The 17,127-nt window shown below is 38.7% G+C and overlaps 1 protein-coding gene across 7 annotated transcripts in view; it reads right to left on the reverse strand.

Moving 5' to 3' along the window:
* Positions 1-17,127, reverse strand: part of LOC137405393 (segment polarity protein dishevelled homolog DVL-3-like) — a 52,180-nt gene that overhangs the window by 18,896 nt on the left and 16,157 nt on the right. For 6 of the 7 annotated variants that reach the window (XR_010979753.1, XM_068091639.1, XM_068091637.1 and 3 more), the window contains exons 5-7: positions 8,726-8,782; positions 6,666-6,786; positions 947-1,043 (exon numbers count right to left, since the gene is read on the reverse strand). Coding sequence is in view for 6 of the 7 variants with exons in the window: in XM_068091639.1 (XP_067947740.1) it covers positions 947-1,043; positions 6,666-6,786; positions 8,726-8,782 (275 nt within the window). In the remaining variant the exon portion in view is untranslated. The remainder of the gene's footprint in view (positions 1-946; positions 1,044-6,665; positions 6,787-8,725; positions 8,783-17,127) is intronic. The other variant, XM_068091640.1, reaches the window with a different exon arrangement.

A 17,127-nucleotide genomic window follows, 5' to 3' on the forward strand; every position in this document is an offset into this window, starting at 1 on the left:
CTGCACGATCGAGCTCCAAATACACCACACTCATTTTCAACCACTATTGGTGCTTTTTTGTAACCAAGAAGTTAGACGTACCAGACTACATGTGCTCACAGTGAGATGAGCTCCTCTAATCAATGTTATACTAGGAGACAGCGGCTGCAGAGGGGGTGCCCTTCTACAGCCCCTGCATCTACACCGAGGAGCCACAATGTCGGAGTAGAGCTCATCGCTGTTCAGTAGATCCGTCGAAGCAAAGACTACAAACTCCTGATGAATCTTGTTCGATTGCCTCCATTTTGCCAGTTCGTAATCCCACAGCAATCTCCTCATCATAACTTTGGTAAATATCCTTGACGATATATCTTACACCAGCATCCCTTCAGCGTACACTCCAGCTAAGAGAGAGAGAGCTCAGACAGCCACACGCCCTTGCGAAGACTGTCTTACAGAACAAATGCCACCTACGCCAGTTATTAGTGTCGCTTTTAGACACTTAGTGGCATGTAGGGAAAGATACTCCGGCCAATCAGATAACAAACAGAGCCGAGTGTCATAATAGTTACACTTGCTATTCGCAGCGTTTGTCCGATTGTATGAGTCGAGTGTTTAAGATTAAATTAGGTAATTATAACATTCCCGTAGTGACATGAACACAAGGGTTTATGGTTTCCATTCAATGCATCAAAATATTATTTCGCAGCCGATTGACTGCTGGAAGAAAATAAGAACTACCTTGGGAGAAATCGAAAGTAACTAGAAATTTGACGCCATCCCGACCCGAGATTAATCTAGGGTTGTTTACAAATAGAGACCATTGCATTGTTTACCCAGCCTCGGTCTCTTCCTTTCAAACAAAAATCTAATCACTAAACACATTGTCCACAGATTAAGGGGTGAGTGAAGTTGTTTGGTAAACAAAACAGACTAGCCAGTGTACCTGTACTCAGGCAACACTCACCCTGCTCATGTGGGGCATACGCTGATGTTTCCGTCGCCTCTGCCGATGACGGCCATACTTAGAGGACATGCTGGTGTCGCCTGTGACTGTGGAATATCTACAGAAGATGGACATGGGTGAAGATGAATAATTTAAAAACTCGATACAATTGGAGCAAGATCAACAATCAACAAGGGAATGACTATTTGAGGGACGATAATAGGTTTAGAAAGATGGGGACAAAATTGGAAGGCATCAGAGAGAGAGGGGCAAGATTGAGAGCACCAATAAGGAGAACTAAAGCTACAGGAGACAGACAATAGGGTGTAAAGTTATAATCAGTGTCTTTAAAACAAGTCTCCAGTTGTTGAACTAAACAAAAACTTCCTGAAATTAGAAAAATTAATGAGTTGTCTAACATTCTAAATTGAAAGGACAACTCCAACAATATCTATAAAACTGAAGCAATCATTTTGAATTATTTGTCTGTTAAAGTATTTGTGCCCGTAATATTAATATCCTGTAAGGGAGCTACCAAACCAATGAGGGTCATTTCCAATGAATCTAGAAATATCATGAGAACAACTATCTATCCCACATACATGTACAATTGATCATTAACATCTCTTCCAAATGAGCCATTTTATTGAATTACGAACATGATGTTTCAAATTACTTACCATGTTATAATTTCCTCACAAACTCACCTTTATCGACTCGTTAGTTAAATATTTTTACCGATACAATAGAACATTGAATAGCTCATCACAAACGTACTGACATGAACTCAAAAATTTTCTCTTAAAATATGTTCAGTGACACTCCAACAGTTTTCATTTTTAACCTTGAATTTCAAACGATTTGACAGCCAAGCATAGGCATCTGCATGTAGCACAGAAAAGGACACAAAAATTCATATAGAATAGATCAGAACACTTCTAATGCGATGGTTTTATCCCTAAAATCATCGCATTAGAAAAACACCATCCAGCGATCTAATCATAGAAATATTCAAGGTGAGCTTACACCATGATTGAAGATGCAAATGAAAATATTATCAATTTAGAGCAATATTATATCTAGAAATAAAAATGAAAATCTAGAGCAAAGATATCAGGCTTCAATTTGATGTAATTTTAGTTTTTGTAGACCCAGTTCAGGGATATAATAGTTTGTAGACCCAGTTCAGGGATATAATAGTTTGTAGACCCAGTTCAGGGATATAATAGTTTGTAGACCCAGTTCAGGGATATAATAGTTTGTAGACCCAGTTCAGGGATATAATAGTTTGTAGACCCAGTTCAGGGATATAATAGTTTGTAGACCCAGTTCAGGGATATAATAGTTTGTAGACCCAGTTCATGGATATAATAGTTTGTAGACCTAGTTCAGGGATATAATAGTTTGTAGACCCAGTTCAGGGATATAATAGTTTGTAGACCCAGTTCAGGGATATAATAGTTTGTAGACCCAGTTCACGGATATAATAGTTTGTAGACCCAGTTCAGGGATATAATAGTTTGTAGACCCAGTTCAGGGATATAATAGTTTGTAGACCCAGTTCAGGGATATAATAGTTTGTAGACCCAGTTCAGGGATATAATAGTTTGTAGACCCAGTTCAGGGATATAATAGTTTGTAGACCCAGTTCAGGGATATAATAGTTTGTAGACCCAGTTCAGGGATATAATAGTTTGTAGACCCAGTTCAGGGATATAATAGTTTGTAGACCCAGTTCAGGGATATAATAGTTTGTAGACCCAGTTCAGGGATATAATAGTTTGTAGACCCAGTTCAGGGATATAATAGTTTGTAGACCCAGTTCAGGGATATAATAGTTTGTAGACCCAGTTCAGGGATATAATAGTTTGTAGACCCAGTTCAGGGATATAATAGTTTGAAGGAAATTTTTGTTTGGAACGCTCAGATTCAAGCAAAAGTGCAATTATGGCGTCTAGTTGCCCTTCAGCAAAGGGACCGACAGAATAGAGTTCTCGTAACGCTGCTACTCAACGCAGTAGCCGATATCAACTATAACAAGTCACATTAGCTTGGCCCATATTTTTCTTTCACATTTTGTCCATTTTGATCTTGAAATATTCTGGCAGTAAGATCACCTCAAACATCAGAAACAATCGTAAATGATAGATAATACTGAAAATTTCTGATAAAATATACTGAAATTTTATGTAAGTTCATCGTAAAAGAATATGGCACCTAGACATATATACATAGACATATATACATAGACATGTCCACAGACATATATACACGTATACATATCTACTATATAAACGGCAATCGTTGTCTGTCTATCTATCTGTCTGTCCGCTTTATAGAGTACCGTACTTTTCGGACTATTAGCCGCTACTTTTATATAAGTGCGTGTCTATTCTGTGGTTATTTTCACCGCTAGGGCGCATTAACGGGAATCTCCGGTTAGTACACGCCCCTATTATAATACGTAACCTGCTATTCATCGTAGGGATGGACGATAAATACTGATATGCTAATAGTATGAGTTGTCTTCTCCATATATTGAGTCACCGATAACTCCCAAATATGAGCAGTATAAATAAATTATATGGCGGTCTTTTTTTTTCGATTCGATCGTACGAAGCAAACTTAATTAATATGTGTAGTAACGGTAAATAAATTATAGAGCGGTCTTTCTTTTTCCATTCGGTCGAACGAAGCTAACCGAACTAATATGAATACTAAATATCGTAATACCGTAATTTCGTAATATGGACTATTAGCCGCTACTTTTCTCTGACGATTTGAGCCAAACGGCTTATATAAAGGTGTGGCGATTCTGTTGTTTTTCTTTCACCGCTCGAGCGCATTAACCGAAATCCCCGGTTAGCACGCTTTTTAAACGGCAAAGTTTCTGCCGTATTAAAAACACCTTTCCTGAGTTCTGCGGCCTATACAAAGGTGTCTATACAGCTATACAAATGTACTATTCATTAAATAAAATAAATTAACGTATAGTTATTTACATGCAATTAATATTTACTGCCAACGTGTACCGAGAAGGTCACGTAAACGTTTGTTTCTTGGAGCCACTGGAAAAACGCATTTCTCACCTACTAAATTTCCACATCAAAAAGGTAAGTGTTTCTTATACGATGTTGTATTGTTTATGAATTGCTACATCTCCACTACTTAATGTTGGATTTGCCGCTGTTCGTGATAGTGGGTCATGTTCATTTCCTTCAGCAGCCGAGTTACTAATTTTTTTCCAGCTACGAGTAGGCCTACTGTAACTTACTATTACAGAACTTTCACGAGTACTCCGAGGGTTGCGATACGCTATTGTGAAAAGAGAGCAGCTGCTATCGACTTACTGTCACCCTGCATCAGCCATGACCAGCTATACGTCGCCTGCTCAAAAGTAGGCACACGCCGAAAACTGTTTCTTCATACGCCCGACAGAAAAACCAAAAATGTTGTCTATTCGCATGTGTTGCGTTGAACTAAGGGAGAGAGAGAGAGAGGGAGAGAAAGAGAGAGGAGGAGAGGGGGGGAGAGAGGGAGAGGGGGGAGAGAGAGGGGAGAGAGAGAGGGGAGAGAGAGAGGGAGAGCGAGGAGGAGAGGGGGGAGAGAGAGGGAGAGAAAGAGGGAGAAGAGGGAGGGAGAGGGGAGAGACGGAGAGAGGGGAAAGAGGGGAAAGAGGGAGAGAAGGAGAGAGAGACGGAGAGAGGGGAAAGAGGGAGCGAAGGAGAGAGAGAGCGAGGAGGAGAGGGGGGGAGAGAGAGGAAGAGGGAGGGAGAGAGAGGGGAGAGACGGAGAGAGGGGAGAGACGGAGAGAGGGGAAAGAGGGAGCGAGGGGAAAGAGGGAGAGAAGGAGAGAGAGAGAGACGGAGAGAGGGGAAAGAGGGAGCGAAGGAGAGAGAGAGGAGGAGAGGGGGAGAGAGAGAGGGAGAGAGAAAGAGAGAGAGGGGAAAGTGGCAGAGCGAGGAGGAGAGGGGGGAGAGAGAGGGAGAGAAAGAGGGAGGGAGAGAGAGGGGAGAGAGAGGGAGAGAGGGAGATGTGACTGCATATTTGGAGTTGTTTTACCGTATGAAAGACAACTCTCAATAAACCTTATGCTGCCCGTGAATCTGCTCCTGTAGACGGGTAATGCAGCTAGTAGATATATATACAGTCAAACATGGATAACTCGAACTTCAAGGGACCGAGCAAAAGTGTTCGAATTATCAGAACGTTCAAGTTATCAGAGCACTGTCACAAGTCCATATATTTACTTATTTATTAGTAGATACATGTACATATACAAACTATAATATAAATCAAAAGCACAAATGGCTTGTTTCAAATTAAATGCTTCTAATGTAAAGTTTAAAACGTTTTCATGAAAAAGTATAGAGATTTTTCTATCACTTGAGATTGGTTTGTTGCTTGAGGTGATGTTATTGCCAGGACGTTTTTCAGATTGACATTGGCAAAACTTGATCGTTGCTGAAATGCTCAAAAGAAAAGACATTTTTTTCTTTTGGGGTTTTACCCACGATCAATTTTGCCGTTTTTTCTTGAAGTTTATTCAGATTACCTTACTTTACCTGGGATTCGTTAACACTCCGAGGCAGTTCAATTAGAAGTTTTACGAGGTTTTACGGTACATTCTATATCACTCACGCTTTTTTAATAGATACTTATTGAATGTACACACGTATTCTGTGTTTAGGTCAAACGATGAATAGTCTTTTGTAGCTCAGACAACGTATACGTTTAATTACAACATTTTTTAAGACGTTTTAAACATTCAACATTCCGACGTTGATTCAACACGGAATCAACGTCGGAAAACTATTCATCACGGGCTAGCCGGGTCACGCACTCAAGGATTTTCGCCACGCACATACAAAACAACATGTGATTTTTGTTTTGTATGTGTGTGGCGAAAATCCTTGCGCGCGTGACCCGGCTAACCCGTGCTATTCATCGTATCGCAGTATAAATCAAATTTCACCAAACTTTCAGAAAAGTCGTTGACAAAAATATTTTGCCGATGGTGGTAATAACGACGCTTATGAATTACGAAAAGATGAAGTTTACCTCTATGGCTTTGAATAAAGTGATTTTCTAAAGCGATAACAACCGTTTCGGTAGCCGTTGGGCAAAAAAACAGTTCGAATTAACAGTGTTGAGTTCGAGTTATCTATAGCAATTTATCATTACGTGGGAACGGTCCAAAGGAAATGTTCGAATTAACCATGTGTTCGAGCTATCCGTGGACGAGTTATCCATGTTTGACTGTATATATATTCACATAGTCATATGTGTGGCTGATACAAGGATGTCATGCAACATTTATACAGTGAAATAGCTCAGAGGATAGGGCCTAACCTATTACTGCAATGCATTTTATCAAAAAGGTGTCCTTCACCTGAGTAGTTCCACAGGCTATGAATAGACATGTAATAACCCAACCTTCACCTATGTAGTTCCACAGGCTATTAACAGACATGTAATAACCCAACCTTCACCTATGTAGTTCCACAGGCTATTAACAGACATGTAATAACCCAACCATCACCTATGTAGTTCCACAGACTATTAACAGACATGTAATAACCCAACCATCACCTATGTAGTTCCACAGGCTATTAACAGACATGTAATAACCCAACCTTCACCTATGTAGTTCCACAGACTATTAACAGACATGTAATAACCCAACCTTCACCTATGTAGTTCCACTGGCTATTAACAGTCATGGAATAACCCAACCCACCTGCTTGAACAGTCATCTTCAGAATCAAAGAAACTAGTTGACTCAAGATCACTGCTCGTGACAGTCGATGCTGTCTCATAGCCCCGCCTGTGAAGTTTGCCATGCCCGTTGACCCTTGGCCCTACAAAAATAGTTGTGAACGGCTTTTTACAGAGTGCATGTCGGCGCAGACAGCATATTTAGTCAATAGTGCTAGTAGTTATCTGTAGCATTACAATTGATCTCCATCACAGCTTATCTGACATGTAATAAATCCATACATACGCTATGAGTGGTCATAAAATACTGCTATAAGGAAGTGCTACTTCCATCAGTGCGAGTAGAGGCATGAATAGTTAGATCTCAGTGCGCAAGTTTACTAGTGGGAGAAGAGTATACAACTCCTACATCACACAAGAGTATACAACTCCTACATCACACCTTTGTCCTCACAACTAGCCATTCTCTAGAGTTCTCCAGGAACTGTGATGTGCATATGACCAGCTACTGAGCTAACCACGTTGACATACTAACTATGTGGGTAATACGAGAGGCATGTGTAACCCTACTTTTCTCCATTACTACTTACAAAGACACTTGGAAATTACATGCATGTTTGGGAAAGCCTGAAACACAAAGAGCTGACAACTCCCATTATAGAAAAGCATGAGCATTGAGAGTGCTTGCATCTTCTTCACTATTTTATGTCAGTGTGTCATTAAAAACCTTCCATAGACACAGGTCTGTCAGGGTAAATTTTTAAAACGTAAAATGAGAAATACAACAGGTTTGTAAAGTTTGTCGCTAGCAACAAATAAGAATATGTGCATCAGAAGAAACGAAAGTGTAAGAGGTGAGAAGTTTTATAAGACATCCTACTAACTAATCTTGAAACCTTGCAGCTAAACAGGCCATGGTTATGCTTAATTAGGTTCAGCCAGGCACAAGCGCAGCTTCCATCTGATTGGACAATCCATCATTAGCGAGTAGAATATTCAATTTATTTCTTCATGAACAATCGATTCAGCTGTGTTTGGAAACGTAGCAAATAAACAGGAAACAGATAGACCAATATTATTTTTCAGAGCGTAGTTAGGAACCGTACGAGGACCGCTCGCAAACTTTGGTTGGTTTAATTAAAATAAACTTCAATTGCTTTCAAGCAAAACAAGCCCTTCTTACGGCGTGGTCACACGAGCACCAAACCGACGTAGGATCGGTTCGGAGGCTGGTTCGGTTCGTGGCACATGTCACACGGCCACCGAAGTAACTTCGCTTCTTAGATACCATACGTATAGAGACAGGACACGGTTTCATTAGTAGTTTTTATGTATTTGAGTTAAATATTTCTATTGTAAACAAAAAACTTTGAAGAACAATTATAGATTATAATTACAGAGCAGATTTAGCAGAAGATCGTTCAGCTGCTCAAAATAAATCACTCGATACAAAGATTTTGCCAACCCTTCCCATCAACATAATTATATTTTTTTTATTAACATATGAATGTTTTTCTATGCTGAGTACATAACAAACAAAAACAGTATTTATCATAGTACTGTGGTTTTACATAAATAAATCGGCCAACGATACTTCATCAGGATGAATATGACACATTACTTATATTCTACACGAAAGAAAATCACAATTCTCTTACATTTATGCAAAACTTAAGTGCAACATCTTACATTTATGCAACACAATCATAAGTCCGGGTGAACCTTGTCGTAAATTGCTTCATGTTGTTTATTTAACGAAATAAAAGTATCGTCCCATTTCTTTTTTAACATTACTCACGCGAACGTAAGTAGAAATGTGACGTGTGCTCGCTAGAATTCTAGAATTTTAACCAGCCAATAAGAGCAAGGGTTCAGCACGAAATTTCGAGCAGGACCGAAATGGTTCGTTTCGGCCAGAAATGTCCTCGGCCGAACTTTTTGGAGCTGAAAGCGACGTCGTTTTGCGTCATTTAGTTCGGTTCGGCGCTCGTGTGACCACCCCTTTACAGTGTCATGGTACAACTACTGCAAACATCTAATAGCGTAGGATGGAATGGAGGAAAAGTGGAAGGCGGGACATACCATGCTTTACAGGGTCATAAGATCTGTGTTTGTCTTTGTGTGATCTGTGCCGGTGGTCTGGAAATACAGAGGTCAATCACTCACTACACAGGGTACAACAGCCAATCACATTGAAAGATAGCAATGGGAAAGCAATCATGATGCAAGGAAAAGCCACACAAAACATACACAAGGAAAAGTACGATTGGCCTATAGAAAGGAAACAAGAGAGGAAAACTACTACACCAGCACAATACTGACACCTCGGTACACTTTTTATAGTATTAATCTAACACTGACTGCTGTACTAGCTCACATAGCTCAACCCTGATATCAAAATCCTGACTATCAGCTACAAATCTACGACTATCGATGTCAACGTACTATTGCAATATGTATGCAGCAGCTGCAGTCAGTATTAACTCACAGTGCTAAAAGTTGCCCCCCTCATGTTCAAGTTTGTTTACAGTGGTGCATGCTATAAACTGTGTTAATGACTTGAATGTCAGACAGTAGCGAGTAGAGTGTGAGACATTTTAAATTCATTCAACTAGCAGGTAAAGACCCTGAATATCTCCATAAAGGTTCGTCTATTTCACAAATACAGACATTAGATAAGTTATATGCTGTAATAATGGGTTCTCATCATTAAGGAAATGATAAAAAGTTTGCTCAGTTAGAAAGCACACAAGAAATAACAGTGTTCCAAATTTGCACGAAATAGTCAGTTCCGACTCATAGCTCAAAGGGTAAACTTTTTTCGTAGCCTTATCTCCAAAAAGTATGGCAATAGTTTCTGATCTGCCCGTATGTATAGCTTTCATCAAATGTTGACCAACCACAATGTACAAGAATGAAACACTTTCTACTTTCCCTCCACTGGTTATACCTACAAGCGCTCTTTCACAAATATTACTCTATCCATTTGTTCAGTGACTTGAGCGAATTGTTACACTTGAACTAAAGATACAATAGTCACTTAAAGTTGCTCATTAAGAATGTGTAATTGCATGAAAAATACACCTTTTTGTATTTGGTTAGAGCCAATCATACGCTCTGAAATACTACATTTTCCCTTTAGCTTAATCATTAATAAATGCACTGACTTTTAGTTAGCTGCATGTTCAAAGCAACGAGTCTCATGCAAGCAATCATCTCCACTCACTAACCATCAGTGAATGAATACTTGCATACAGAACTTTTAAGTTAATATAATGAAAGACTATATATATTCCACGTAGTGTTATGTACTAATAATACTAGCTTTCTGGCACCTATAAAATGTTGGTAATACCAGTGTACATCCCTATTTACCGTGGAGAATATTAAACATGTTTAATGTTATAATTATATATGCATCTGTCAGGGTCAGTTCAAGAGGCCTCTAACTCCATTTCTCTATAACCTGACATATTTCCCATGACAATTGAATTACAAGGTTAGTCAAACCTTTACATAGACGTCACTACACTGACAAAGATAAGAAACGTGTCATACAACTCAGACCAACTGTGATCATGAGAGCATGGATATAAAGCTAAAAAGTTTTCATTACTCGTGCGATAGAAGTTTTCAAAATTTCCCACGAGAGTCGAGGAGCTGGGTTGATTGGTAAGATTTATCCTTTCAACCTATTAAAGTCTAGAAGACAGCCAGCACATAAAGATCCCAGACAATCAGTCTTCCAGAGAGAACCGAAGTGTATTACGAACAGGTGAATAAAGTGAATCACTGATGTTTTGATAATTTACAATCCAATGTACTGACAGTTAAGTTTGAACAGCTATAAAGCTAGCAACTCCTCTGAAGCCTTTAAAAACCAATTCAATCTAATTCAGCACGCAATTCCTACAAGTTCTTCCTGCCATCTCATCGAGCCAACTGTGTAGAAAAAGGTTTACAGCGTAACATCAGCCTTCACCCTCAAAGATTTACCCAAAGTTTTAGTGGATTTTATCGCAAAGTATCGGCATTTTGTTATCACTTGCAATTGTTTTTGATGTTTCAAGTCTAACTATGTCTGACTGTCAGGATTTTTCAAGATCAAACTCGCCAAAACCTAACTGCAGTTAAAATGCTCAGATTCAAGCAAACATGTGCTATTATGACATCTATAGTTGCACTTTGGCAGAGTGGCAGAATAGAGACGCGTAAATACAGCAACTTGGATGCAATGGCTGGTATCAATTACAAGAGACAGGCAGCCGCACAAATAGTCATGTCATTTCCACGAGTATTTCTGAGCGTTTTAACTGCAATAAGGTATTGTCGATGTTAATCTTGAAACATTAAGGCAGTCCGATCACCTCAAAAATCAAAATAAATCGTAAATATTAGAAAAACACCGATGCTTTCTGATAAAATCTAAAGTTGTGTCTAAGTTCATCTTCAAAGGCTGGTCATATCATCCTTATTAATTATAAAATATATACATAATATATATATATTAATTGGCAAATATGGAGATACAGTCAAACATGGATAACTCGTCCACGGATAGCTCGAACACATGGTTAATTCGAACGGTTTCTTTGGTCCGCTCCCACGTAATGATAAATTGCTATAGATAACTCGAACTCAACACTGTTAATTCGAACTGTTTTTTTGCCCAACGGCTACCGAAACGGTTGTTATCGCTTTAGAAAATCACTTTATTCAAAGCCATAGAGGTAAACCTCATCTTTTCATAATTCATAAGCGTTGTTATTACCACCATCGGCAAAATAATTTTGTCAACGACTTTTCTAAAGGTTTGGTCAAATTTGATTTATACTGCTATACGATTAATAGCACGGGCTTGCCGGGTCACGCGCGCAAGGATTTTCGCCACGCACATACAAAACAAAAACAGCATGTTGTTTTGTATGTGCGTGGCGAAAATCCTTGAGTGCGTGACCCGGCTAGCCCGTGACGAATAGTTTTCCGACTTTGATTCCGTGTTGAATCAACGTCGGAATGTTGAATGTTTAAAACGTCTTAAAAATAGTTTTTATTAAACGTATACGTTGTCTTAGCTAAAAAAAACTATTCATCGTTTGACCTAAACACAGAATACGTGTGTACATTCAATAAGTATCCATTCAAAAAGCGTGAGTGATATACAATGTACCGTTAAACCTCGTAAAACTTTTAATTGAACTGCCTCGGAGTGTTGCTCTTAACGAATCCCAGGTAAAGTAAGGGATTTTTCTTTGGTAACTTTTTCTTGAAGTTGCATAAACTTCAAGAAAAATCGGCAAAATTGATCGTGGGTAAAACGCTCAAAAGAAAAAGATGTCTTTTCTTTTGAGCATTTGAACAACGATCAAGTTTTGCCAATGTCAATCTAAAAAAAACGTCCTGGCAATAACATCACCTCAAACAACAAACCAATCTCAAGTGATAGAAAAATCTCTATACTTATTGATAAAAACGTTTTAAACTTTACATTAGAAGCATTTAATTTGAAACAAGCCATTTGTGCTTTTAATTTATATTATAGTTTGCATATGTACATGTATCTACTAATAAATAAGTAAATACATGGACTTGTGACAGTGCTCTGATAACTTGAACGCTCTGATAATTCGAACACTTTTGCTCGGTCCCGTGAAGTTCGAGTTATCCATGTTTGACTGTACTACTTATCAACGAGTGACCAACCAAACTATTATTAGTTCAAGACATTTAAATGCTCAATAGGGAAAATCAGTGTAGTCCAGCAATTACATAACATTTTCCCTCGGTTATTCCCAGACTGCTGATTTACATCCAGTCAGCAATTTGCCATACATATTACTAGAGCTCCGCAGCATCGTATCATGTTGGAAGATCTGTAGACTCCCCATCTACTCGTTTGGTGAGATGGATGAGGTGACGTGTATTAGACAGTCACTGGCACACTGAAGACATTTCCATGGGACTCAGAGATCCATTCAGATCTCACTACCTGATTACATTGTCTTCCACTATACAGACTCTGACAGCTGCACAAGGTGTAATAACTTCAAAGGCCAAACACTGCTTCAAAGAACAAACCAAATAAAGGTGCTTTGGGATTTCCTACTCGTACTGAGTTCGTGAAGGTGTAGACGACAAGTGTTCGCATTTCAATCAAATATTACATACAATTTTAGGAGAAATACGATAGCTTCGGCTCTGGAATATACATGAGATTCAAGACGGGCACTGACCATAAGCACACGGGTGACGAAGCATCAGAAAAATCTGTTGCTTGATATCTTAATAACTCTTTAAATATTCTTAAGGCTATGATAACCAACACTTATAACAGACCCATGTAGTGTATGCTAAATGTTTTATTGGATTCTTTGTCTCTAGTAAAAAAAGACTACCATCTTTTCACATATCACTGAAATTGGCATGTAGAAGACAACTCTAGTTTTACGAATATGTATGACTATACGAATGCTTATCATATACACTGTGCCTTCACAGATTTACTCCAGCCTGAAAGCGCTTCTCTAACAACCGGATGAGAAAATGAAAGAACTTGTTGTCAATGCTATGCAAAAGGCTAGCTAGTGTGAGATTCCGTTTTTCAATACGTTAAAATTTTCTACAATTGGCTTTTTTAACCAAAAACTTGTAATCAGAAGGAATGGTGTTTAGAATAGGCATTAGCCTTGATCTTTGGTTTGGCTAGTTGGACAGTTAATTACGCATATTGTTCCCAGACAAAGATGTTCCCACCACTCGTTGTCACGGCAACCCGAGAATGGACAATGCACTGCGACCTTACAGACATCTGCTGTCAAGCGAGTGTACTGCGATCAAATGCCCGTGTGTTTATATACATTAGCTAACGGCGCTAACCGGTACTTCCATCAACAATCATCCCTCCAACAGTTCATGGACTGAACCCCACTGACATGACTATTTCAAGGCTAACAACAACTATGACCACCATGATGATTATAGACAGAATAGTTCTGCATTGATTCGGTTGATTAAAAATGAACTTACACAAAATCCTAGTTGATTTTATCAGAAAGTATCAGTATTTTTCTATCATTTGAGATTGTCTTTGATGTTTGAGGTGATCTGACTGCCAGTATGTTTCAAGATTGAAATCAGCAAAATTTGATCGCAGTTAACAAGTCAGAAATGACCTTTAAAACTTAAAAGGTTAAAAACAGAAGAAAAACATGTGCAAAATGACATCATTAGTTACTACAGTTGATACCAGCTATTGCATTCAAGTTGCAGCGTTACGCGTCTCTCAGTCTTTTTGGAACAATAAAGGTCAAAATCCTAGTTTTGATTTATCTGAGCTTTTTCACTGTAACCAGGTTTGGTCGATTTAAATCTTGAAACATCCTGGCAGACATACCGTCTTAAACATCAAAATGAATGGCAAATGATAGAAAAATACTGATAATTTCTGATCAAATCAACTAAAATTCTGTATAAGTTCCTCTTTATACAGACATGAGGTTGAATGTACAAGTCAGTGTTCTTCAGGAATGCAACAAAAACCAGTGATATTAACACTGACAGCAGCAGGTGCTAGGAGAAAAGCAAGCCTTCCTTTCACTCATGTTAATCACGCAACATTCAACTGTGAAGAGTAATAGAAATACACTGCGCACCCAGCGGTTATACTCTTTGATAAGGTAGATTTGTTTGACTAGACCACAAAGCCAAACGGAATGTGTTGCTTTGTTAAAGTAATTCAACACTCAAGTGGCGTGTAGAAAACACAAACCATGAAACAATGCAGCAATTGGCTACCAGCGAGTTGAGTCAACTGATAGATTAAGACAAACGCCAGCCCTCGGGTGATTCCCTTCCGATAAACCGAAAAGTATACCTCAGGTGTTGCTACGAACTGACAAGGCACGACTATCTGATTTAACTTTTGACCAGTGTTTGTCGATCTGGTCCGAATGACTTGAACTCCACAACCTAGCAAAACCTTGCTTGATATTAAACATCAGTCAACTAAGGGATAGTCTTATTAGCAGGGACTTACCGCAGTTGATACACCAAAGCTGCATGGCAGATGTTAGTCCATATGTGCAGTGGCCAATCCAAAGCTGTGTTACCAAATAGCCCGATGCAGGTAATAACTCCTAACAATAATTAGTATTGATCAAGGCTGTCTCGAGCCTTGCAAGTAGACTATGAGCCTTGCAAGTAGACTATAGGCGCTTCTGAGCCTGATCGACGCTGAGGCAGCTGGAAGGAGCGATGCAGACCGACGTATGTATCAATAGCTCCTTATCTAACACTCCTCTAGAAATCTCAAGTGTCTCATACGACTGTGACACAACACTAGTAACTACTAAAATTGTATGAAATCTTGAAGCAGAGCTACACAACCTCTCCAATCTAAAAATTATGCCTAATGAAAATAGGCTATGAATGAGCCGTATAAAAGCCAGCGGTCTAAGGACGCGAATGACAAAGCAAAGCCGAAGGCATTCGGTATAATCAATCAAGCCCAATTGTTGATCAATGGAACTACTGGGTGGGAAGATAATTTGCTGGCAGAGCTCCCAATGAGTAGATGAAACTGCACACAAAGAACTCACTCTCTATTCTCCCTAGTACAAAGCATTTATGTCAAGGATACACGATGGAACATCTGATGCCTCAAGCAAGGTTTGCTATCCCTACAGGTGTAGCAGGCTAATTCAACAAGATGCGGAGAGAGACAGTCACATATACAGAGCTCTGGTTCATGTGTGGGAGTATTTCTGAGAACATATTGAACCCTCCAAACTAGCATATGCGGTGAGCTGCAACAGGGACTCAAAGTGACAGCTGAAGTTCCTGTTGCAGCTCACCACATATCCATAAAATCAATTCTAAATAGTTTCACACCTCAGTCACTTTTATTTCGATTTGAGTGTTCCAAACGCTGCGAAGTTTGATAAGACGACATCGCTAATTATGATTATCTTTTTTTTAAAGCGCCAGAGTTAATCCAAATCATGCGAATATCCATTGCAACACTTCATCACGTTAACTCAACGTGCGCACAACTCCTAATCCGCTTCATACGCGTCATGGAAACATATTGTATACAAGTTAAAAGATCACATTAATTAAACTAAAAGCACGTTTACGCAGAGAAGGATCTCTGTTGATCAGTTAAGGTATATTCCTAGCCTCACTACATAACAATGTACAACTGTGTACATCACTATATAACAATGTACAACTGTGTACATCACTATATAACAATGTACAACTGTGTACATCACTACATAGCAATGTACAACTGTGTACATCACTACATAACAATGTAAAACTGTGTACATCACTATATAACAATGTACAACTGTGTACATCACTATATAACAATGTACAACTGTGTACATCGCTACATAACAATGTACAACTGTGTACATCGCTACATAACAATGTACAACTGTGTACATCACTACATAACAATGTACAACTGTGTACATCACTATATAACAATGTACAACTGTGTACATCACTATATAACAATGTACAACTGTGTACATCACTACATAACAATGTACAACTGTGTACATCACTACATAGCAATGTACAACTGTGTACATCGCTACATAACAATGTACAACTGTGTACATCACTACATAACAATGTACAACTGTGTACATCGCTACATAACAATGTACAACTGTGTACATCACTATATAGCAATGTACAACTGTGTACATCGCTATATAGCAATGTACAACTGTGTACATCGCTACATAACAATGTACAACTGTGTACACCACTACATAACAATGTACAACTGTGTACATCGCTATATAGCAATGTACAACTGTGTACATCGCTACATAACAATGTACAACTGTGTACACCACTACATAACAATGTACAACTGTGTACATCGCTACATAACAATGTACAACTGTGTACATCACTATATAGCAATGTACAACTGTGTACATCGCTATATAGCAATGTACAACTGTGTACATCACTATATAACAATGTACAACTGTGTACATCACTACATAGCAATGTACAACTGTGTACATCACTATATAGCAATGTACAACTGTGTACATCACTATATAGCAATGTACAACTGTGCACATCACTATATAACAATGTACAACTGTGTACATCACTACATAGCAATGTACAACTGTGTACATCGCTACATAACAATGTACAACTGTGTACATCACTACATAACAATGTACAACTGTGTACATCGCTACATAACAATGTACAACTGTGTACATCACTACATAACAATGTACAACTGTGTACATCGCTACATAACAATGTACAACTGTGTACATCACTATATAGCAATGTACAACTGTGTACATCACTACATAACAATGTACAACTGTGTACATCGCTACATAGCAATGTACAACTGTGTACATCGCTACATAACAATGTACAACTGTGTACATCACTACATAACAATGTACAACTGTGTACATCACTATATAACAATG

This window comes from Watersipora subatra, chromosome 9 (assembly GCF_963576615.1).
Source record: "Watersipora subatra chromosome 9, tzWatSuba1.1, whole genome shotgun sequence".
Classification (NCBI taxonomy): domain Eukaryota; kingdom Metazoa; phylum Bryozoa; class Gymnolaemata; order Cheilostomatida; family Watersiporidae; genus Watersipora; species Watersipora subatra.